The 8,920-nt window shown below is 36.6% G+C and overlaps 1 protein-coding gene across 1 annotated transcript; it reads left to right on the top strand.

Annotated features, from left to right (window-relative positions):
• Positions 1-8,523, top strand: LOC127999655 (DNA polymerase kappa). The gene is made up of 14 exons (XM_052592201.1): positions 1-450; positions 722-841; positions 2,323-2,475; positions 2,646-2,777; positions 2,852-2,996; positions 3,521-3,712; positions 3,835-3,959; positions 4,036-4,202; positions 4,317-4,349; positions 4,485-4,581; positions 4,994-5,165; positions 6,026-7,111; positions 7,227-7,275; positions 7,627-8,523. The coding sequence occupies exons 1-14, from the start codon at positions 334-336 to the stop codon at positions 7,727-7,729; spliced, it is 2,691 nt and encodes an 896-aa protein (XP_052448161.1). The 5' UTR covers positions 1-333; the 3' UTR covers positions 7,730-8,523.
• Positions 8,524-8,920: the final 397 nt, after the last annotated feature.

Here is an 8,920-nt window from a genome sequence, read left to right as displayed (position 1 = left end):
TCGAGAACAAGACGTTCAAAAACACTCGAACAGTCGACGGGATTTATGTTGTTCTAGTTTTTTTAGTTTACAACATTGTTCAGTCTTGCTTTGTATGTGTGTTTATAACTGTATATCTATTAGGCAGTAACTAGGTTAATATCTGTTTATACTATATTCATTCAACCAAAAAGCACAGGGGAAAATCATTATTTTGCCTGCTGTCAGAATAACTTCAGAAGTTTAGCCTACATGACAGCCGATCACTGGATCGTAGGATCTACTTTAGCTCCAACCATAAAGACGAAATAAGCCAGGAAAAGTGAATCGGGTGAAAGTGAAAGTAAACAGAAGATGGAGAGTCACCAGGGAGCGGATCTTCTCTCTAGGATCGCTCTCAATGATAACAAGGCTGGCATGGAGGGCCTGGACAGAGACAAGATCAACAAGATCATTCTGGAAACCTCCAAGGTTTGAACAGCTGTTTATTTTCTTAAGTTACACACACACACACACACACACACACACACAAATACATACATTAACGTTAACGTTGTTTGTTTACTTCGTATTCAGACTGTATGAATGTCCATAGCAGGTGAAGTGTAGCATATGTCAGGGGGTTTCAGTCTTTTATTACATGTTTAGTGAAGTATAGTAAGTCAAATTGAATGTTTACATTGTTTAATGTCAAGTACCTAGTGTTGTACAGTAGAAAAATAAACTTTATTTTGAATGGCAGGGGTCTAGATTTTATGAGAATGAACTGAAGAAGGAGCAGCAGGTGAATCAGCGCATTGAGAAGATGATGGAGCAAAAAGCAAGAATCACTAAAGAACTGATGAAGCAAGCACAAGCAGAGGTAACCAACTCTGTAATGACTGTCAGAAACATTAGGATTGGATTCCCCACCATGTACTGTGTACACATGTACACATTTGTACTGTGTCGATTTTATTACCGTACTGTGTAAAAATCTAATTTGCACTATCATATAGAAAAATAGATTTTATTTAAATCAAAAGTTTTTAAAGTATTATGCATCATGGTTTGTTTATATTGATATTAATTTAAAAAAAAAATTGGGCTGTGCAGGATGGCCCTCTTTAAAGTTTTTACATAATTTTAAAAATATTGAGAATTACAAACTTAAAAATAATACATCTGAAGTCATTATGGTAATGACAGTTGTGCTTTATTGTCATAGAAATAATGTCACACGCAATAAACCTTGAAGGGTTAGTTCACCCAATAATCAAAATTATGGAGTCAATCTTTCGTTCGTTATCTGGCTCGGCTCGGTGTTCATCTTCAGTTCTCTCTTCACAGCAGTTCAGTAAGTGTACTGTTTGAGTAAATGAATTACTCCGGGATATTGGTTTGTTTTAACTCAGAGGGAGTGTCAGCCACATTAAAAAAGTTAACAGCTTAAGTTATTTGTGGATTAATGCGTATTAAAGATGTGAACCGTTTAAAATGATTCAGTTCGATTTGGTGAACTGGTTCAAAAAGATCCGGTTACATCGAATGATTCGTTCATGAACTGGATATCACAAATTGCAGAGTTTTGAAATCACTCACAACTGACCGGAAGAGAAGACAATGCTGAATAAAGTCATAGTTTTTGCTATTTTTGGACCAAAATGTATTTTCGATGCTTCAAAAAAATTCTAACAGAACCTCTGATGTCACGTGGACTACTTAGATGTTTTTATTACCTTTCTGGACATGGACAGTAGACCGTGCACACAGTTTCAATGGAGGGACAGAAAGCTCTCGGACTTAATCTAAAATATCTTAAACTGTGTTCCGAAGATAAACGGATGTCTCACGGGTTTGGAAAGACATGAGGGTGAGTTATTAATGACATAATTTTGATTATTGGGTGAACTAAACCTTTAATGGTCCTAAAATAAGCTATGTTGTCTTTATGAAAAATATAAACTAGGGTGAAACATGACCTAGACTTATTTACTTATTTATTACATAAAGTATACAGTGACTACGGGAAGTCATGGCCTAGTGGTTAGAGAGTTTGACTCCTAACTCTAGGGTTGTGGGTTCGAGTCTCGGGCCAGCAATACCACAACTGAGGTGACCTTGAGCAAGGCACAAACCCCTAAATGCTTCCCAAGCACTGCAGCATAAATGGCTGCCCACTGCTCTCGGTGTGTATTCACAGTGTGTGTGTTCACAGTATGTGTGTGTGTGTGTGTGCACACTTTGGATGGGTTAAATGCAGAGCACGAATTCTGAGTATGGGTCACCATACTTGGCTGTATGTCACGTCACTTTTTTTTTTTTTACATTAAATTAGAGTATGAAAGAGTTTTCATGCCATAGGTGGACAAACTGAGGTGTGAACTGGAGAGAAGTCGAGAGTTGGGCCGTGTGATAGTTCATGTAGACATGGACGCATTCTATGCTGCTGTTGAGATGAGAGACTGCCCGGAGCTGAAGGACAGACCGATGGCAGTGGGATCCATGAGCATGCTGGTGAGAATCTAAAATAAACCTTGCATCATCACATACGGGTATAGAAAAGTCAGACACAGTTTTTGTTTCATCCAGCTGTATTTACCCAGTACAACTTATAACATCCAAGTGAAAGATACAACACCAACACGTCTTAATTTTTTATTTTTATTTTAAATGATCATTTTCAGTCAACCTCCAATTACCATGCTAGGAGGTTTGGTGTCCGTGCGGCAATGCCAGGGTTCATTGCAAAGAAGCTCTGTCCAAATCTTGTCATTGTGCCGACTAACTTTGACAAATACAGAGCAGTGAGTGCCCAGGTATGTTGTATATTAGTCCTTGATTATTCAATAGCCATAGCTACTGTTTGTTAATGCTTGGGTCTGTCTTAAAGGTGCGAGAGATATTTTCAGAATATGACCCTCATTTTATGCCTATGAGTCTGGACGAGGCTTATCTGGATCTCAGTGAGCACCTGGAGCAGCGGAAGCACTGGCCGGAGACCATGAGAACATATTGCATCTGTGATGCTACGACAGGTGCGTTAAGTGCAGGGCTTTTCAAGCTGGGGTCCGTGCTGAGGAAAAGTTTAGAGATAAATAGTGTATAAAAAAAAAAGTCTAAATAAGTTTTAATTAAAAAAAAACAGGATTAAATAAATTAAAAGCATATTTAAATAAATTAATAAATAATATATAAAGCTTACAAAGCATGAGCATTGGGAGGTAATCTGCACAAAGTTGATTTCAGTGTTCATCATACATCAGATGCAAACATTCTATTTAAATAAACTTATAAAAAAAAAGCAAAAAAAACATATGAAGTTTAAAATATACATTTTTACAGTATAAATAGGGTCTTTATACAAAATGTTTACATTGTAGGATTGGAGTCTCTCACGAGAGGGGTCCATCACGTCTTAAAGACTGAAAATCCCTGGGCTAGTGGACTTTTAAAAGAGGTCCAATTTTTACCTTGTGAAAACACTGGCAATGAAAGTGTGTCTTTTATCATGAGTGATTATAAAAGCACGATTTATGTTCTTTATGTCGTTCTTTAAAAGAAAATGATGCAGACAGGTCAACAGCAGAGAAAGATGAGCTGTCTCCTGTGCTGTTTGAGGACAGTCCCAGCTCCTCGCCCTCTCTTTCAGGGGCTGATAGGAAGGCAGAGGTGTTTGGGACGAGTGCAGAGGAGGCGGTGAGGGAGATGCGCTTCCGAATTCAGCACAAAACATCTCTTACTGCAAGTGCAGGTGAGAGACTGGATCATTTTAGTTACGTTTTTATGCTTAAACTGCAGAAGTAAGCATTTGCAGTCTTCACACATTATGTAAGAAATGTAGAGTATTTTTTCCTCGTTTAATCTCTCTGATAGGCATCGCCCCAAACATGATGCTTGCAAAAGTATGCAGTGATAAGAACAAGCCCAATGGGCAGTACCGAATTCCTCCTAAGAGACAAGCTGTGATGGAGTTTATAAAGGATCTTCCTGTCAGAAAGGTCTGTCTGACCCATTTATCTATAACTGTTCTATAGCTCATTAACGTGGCCTAATATTATTGTTTATTTATTCTAGGTGTCTGGTGTTGGAAAGGTTACTGAGAAGATGCTGGCTGCTTTGGGTATTGTCAACTGTGACCAGCTGGGCCAGCAGATGGCGCTACTCTCCCTGCTTTTCTCAGGAACTTCCTGGCATAATTTCCTTCACATATCTTTGGGTTTGGGCTCCACATGTATGGAGAGGTGCGTCCTTTTTTTAATTTTGCATTGTCAGACATATTTGCATAGTAGTTTGTTTGATACAGAATAAGAATTTGGTTTCTAATGTTTCATGGAAAAACTGGTGTTTTGTTTCAGGGACTCCGAAAGAAAAAGCATGAGCACTGAGAGGTAATCTGCTCACAGTTTTCTCCAGTCTTCAGCACATGTTTCAGATCCAAACATTTCTGTAAACTTGAAATCAACATTCTTTTTCCTCCTCCCCTCAGTTTATTTGTGTTATTTCTATTCGCTCTTTTCTTTTAGGACGTTTGGGGAGATGAGTGATGCAGAGGAGCAGTATTCCCTGTGCAGGGATCTCTGTCATGACTTGGCACAGGACCTACAGCGGGAGGGCCTCAAGGTAAAAGTAGTTTCTCTCATCTTTATACAGAGTGGCGGAAAGAGCCAGCAAATACTTCCATATCTCTCTGAACGATTCATCTTTCGATTGATCTGTTTATTAAATCTCAGTTGCTTAGGTTTGAACATCAACATCATTGCCATATTCCAGAGTTGCTTTTGCAGATGTTGGTTTGAAGGAATGTAATTTTGTATTTGTGTTGTATAGGAAATCTTCTCGATTGTTTCACTTCCCTACTTTTTGGATGTTTTAGACTTGTCTTTAAAACCCCCTGAATTATTTGCACATAGTTTATTATGTGCAGAAACATGTAAAAAAAATGTATATACACAATTAGTATAAATGTAAACATGTAGAAGTATTGGTCTTGCATTCATAAGATGGAGTGTATTTCTTTGTGTTTGTACTATAGGGCAAAACTGTCACTTTAAAGCTGAAGAATGTCCAATTTGAAGTGAAGTCCAGAGCATTCACACTGCAGTACGCTATCTGCACGGAGGAGGAGATCTTTGCAGCTGCTAAGGACCTTCTCAAAGTTGAGATTGACAGTGTCAGTCCTCAGCCACTGAAACTGAGGCTCATGGGTATGTATTGCACCTCATCTTATTGTTTTTATCCTTATATATATATATATATATATATATATATATATATATATATATGCATGTGTATGTATATAAAATCACAAAAGATACATTTATTTAATCAAAATAGAGTAAAAAAACAGTAATACTGCGAAATATTACAAAATTATCAAAATATCTGTTTTCAATTTTATTATATTTCATACTTTAAAAAATCACCCTAATATGCTGATTAGCTGATAAAGAAACATTTCTTATTATAAATGTTGTAATCAGTTGTTTTGCTTAATATTTTAGTGGAAAGGTTTTTTTTTTAGGGAAAGTTCAAATTAACTGCATTTGTACAAAATAATGTATTTTTTGTTGTTGTTGTTGTTGTTGTTGTTGTAACATTAGACCTATAAAAGTCTTCACTGTAGCTTTAGGGGCCGTTCACATATTGCGCCTAAAAACGCATGGGAAACGCTCGGGCAGTTGCGCCCCTGAGGCGTCTGCCTTTGCTAAGCAACCATGACGTGCTCTCTCCATAAAATATACTTCAGTCTAAACAAAAAATGATGAACTGTATAATAATAATAATAAAATATATATACTATAATATAAATATATTAACTTTAACTTTAGTTTTTTCTAAAGTTTATTGTATCATGGTATACAATATTTGCTAGGACTTATTAATGCATATGAAATCTAAACAATTCGTCATTGCAGTGTTTGACATCAAGCCCAAAGAAACAGACAATAAAATCATATATATTTTTTATCATATATATCAAAGCTACTTTGGGTGTGATTATTTCACATAATAAAGTTTCTGAAATTGTCATTCTAATGAAGAAATATGTGATGATTTTCAACAGGCGTTCGAGTGTCCGGCTTTATCAGTGCTGAAGATAAAAAACCTCTTCAGAGGAGTATAATGGGATTTCTGCAGAAAGGTGGATCTGATTCAGGCAGTTTCACACAGTGTGCTGGAACTGCGCTCAAAGCAGACGACGACAGTGATGCTGCCAGTTGCCTAAAGCCACCTTCCACCGAGATGAAAGAACCTTCTGTGTCTGAGCAAATACCCAAACCTAGAGGACCTCAGCAGCAATCGTTTTTTCAAAGAGCACAGATGAAAAGACTTCAGCAGCAGCAGGAACAAATGTCTGTCATCGTTGGTACAGACACAACAAACAACAGTGTTGACGCAGCTGCAGCACAGACAGATCTATCAACAACAAACACTCAATCAGACACAACATCAGCAAAAAGTTTGTCAACTACAAACTCATGGACAGACGCAACAAGCTACATAAACAAACATGCAGTTTTAAAGCCATCATTTAAAATCTCAACCCAGGTGCCGGTGTGTCTGACCTGTCCTGTGTGCAATAAAGAGATGAAGGATGTAAACCTTACAGCCTTCAACAGCCATATTGATGAATGTCTGAAGGGCAGTGCAGTAGATAATGAACCCACAGCTTCAGACGCGGTTAAGGAACAGGAAGAGCTCGACAGCAAACCACCTGCATCAAGTTCAGAGAGCAAGACTCTAAAATCCTCTAGCCACGACCCATCCTGTGATGAAGAGAAGCCGTCCACTAGCATCTCTGTGCCTGTGGAGGAAACTGATGACGGCAGTGATTTCAAGACTCCATTTTTTGCTCACAGGACAAAAATAAATGGAAAGCGTTCTGTTCTTCATAAAAAGAAGATGCCTCTTTCTGAGTCTAGTTCTAAAGCATCACAAACAGCAAGTCTTGAGGCTGTCACTGAGATTTCATCTGCCTCGAAAGGCTTGTTGTTGACGTGTCCCGTGTGCAGTCAGCCACAAAGCACTGATGACCTTGCACTCTTCAACAGCCATGTGGATATGTGTCTTAACCAGGAAGTTCTGCTAGAGTTTAGAGAATCTCATCCTCCTGTGGATCATTCAGATTCAGCACTCAGCAGTGTGCGAGGTCAGTGCAGAAATTAAAGAGTGCAAGGAATTGCATTAGTTATAATAATGATATCATGCTATACAGAAGGGAAATGATTATAATACATTAGATTTGTTTTGTTTGTGTTTTACAGGCCAATTGGGGGACCAGGGAATAGTTTCTAAAGTAGAAAAGAGCAAAAGGTATTTAACTGTGTAAAAGGCAATACTGAGCTGCGTTTTCAACACTGATAATATTAATAAAAAAGAAAAAATTTCTTGAGGACCAAATTAGTATATGATATGATTTCTTAAGGATCGTGTGACACTGAAGACTGGAGTAATGATGCAGAAAATTCTGAAAATTCAGGAAAAAATAGATAAATATTTTTACATATTCAAATAGAAAACTGTTAAAATATTTAACATTACTGTATTTTTGAGCAAGAGGAATTATCTTTCTAGATCTTAAAAATCTTACTAGCCCTAAACTCTAACACTACACTAATGTATATTATTTTTGTGTCTCCTGACTGTTATGTTTTTTAACTACAGACAAGGATCATCTCCTCTTCCTCCCTCGAAGAAAATCAAAGTGTTGAGCACAAAACACACAATCGACAAGTTCTTCAAAGGCAACTCCAGACAGAACATCTAATTCCTTTACCAATTCAGACAGATCATCATATTAATTTATTAGGAGGAGACATTATAATCCATGAGGATTTTTCTGGATTTACCTAAAGGAATATGTTGGATGGAACAAGTAAAAATGATGCAGCCTGAAGAATTAATATATTTTGAAGAAAAACAGATCTTCAATAAGATGACCATAAGAGATGTATAGATGTAAAGATGATATGCTCTGGCACAAAGCTGAAAATCAGTTTGGGCATATTTTTTGTATTTATTGAAATGAGTACTTGCGTGGTGGAAAAATATTTCATTCATATATATATATGTATATAATTGATGTTAAATTTTCATTTATATATCAATGATGAAATGACTCCAATATTTTTTTTTTATCATTTTATTCTATGCATGAAAACAAATGTGCATTTAATTTTGTATGGGTGTTGTAAAGCACTGTATAGACCATGACATAAGATAATTTGCACCTAAAATTAATGTGAAAAAAAATTGCCATCTTGATCTCATGTAATGGTATGGAAGTATAAGGTTTTTTTCTTTATTTGGAAACTAATTAAACCACTTTATTCCTGTGCATTCAGCTATTCTTTCCCTGAAAGATATGATGGTATTTATATTATTGTAAAGAAGTGCAGTACCATTAAAATGTTTGGACGAATGTTCACCAATAATCAATAGAAGCCTTAGCTTCAGTTTTACTGAATGTATGGAAAGAATGAACAATACAGATTTATTTCCAGTCTTTCTTGCTCATATTTACCAAGGGGGATAATAATTTTGAGCACAACTTGTGTGTGTGTGTGTGTGTGTATAATAAAAATATAACATTGAATTTCAACTCTTGAATTGTGTACATTGCAAAGGCCATTAAAAAGTAAGTGCCAACATCATCAACATGCAATTGTATAACACCCTGTAGCTTCTTAATGCTGAACATCTAGGGCATAAATGTAAATTAACTTCATGCTCAGGAGGGCCTGAACAATCACATTGATATTGTGGTGTACATTGCTGATGACTTGCAAATGAGAGAACTTGACAAAGAAGACCAAGTTTCCGTATCTTACATTTTACACTGCCTGATAAGTATGGAATAATATTCCGGACTTTATTCAAAAGGAATTGCAAATTGTATTTGCAATTGCATTTTAAATTTGTGGACGCATAAAATGTGACATAATCCAAATGCAAATAG

Source organism: Carassius gibelio, chromosome A5 (genome assembly GCF_023724105.1).
Source record: "Carassius gibelio isolate Cgi1373 ecotype wild population from Czech Republic chromosome A5, carGib1.2-hapl.c, whole genome shotgun sequence".
Classification (NCBI taxonomy): domain Eukaryota; kingdom Metazoa; phylum Chordata; class Actinopteri; order Cypriniformes; family Cyprinidae; genus Carassius; species Carassius gibelio.
This window is presented reverse-complemented; position numbering and strand designations above follow the sequence as displayed.

What these genes read in the sequence shown, in the direction of transcription:
- LOC127999655 (XM_052592201.1), top strand. Translation starts at nt 334, where the DNA reads ATGGAGAGTCACCAGGGAGCGGATCTTCTCTCTAGGATCGCTCTCAAT. An exon ending in ATCTCTTACTGCAAGTGCAG is followed by an intron (nt 3,713 to 3,834) that starts GTGAGAGACTGG and finishes TCTCTCTGATAG; the next exon opens with GCATCGCCCCAAACATGATG. An exon ending in GGCTCCACATGTATGGAGAG is followed by an intron (nt 4,203 to 4,316) that starts GTGCGTCCTTTT and finishes GTTTTGTTTCAG; the next exon opens with GGACTCCGAAAGAAAAAGCA.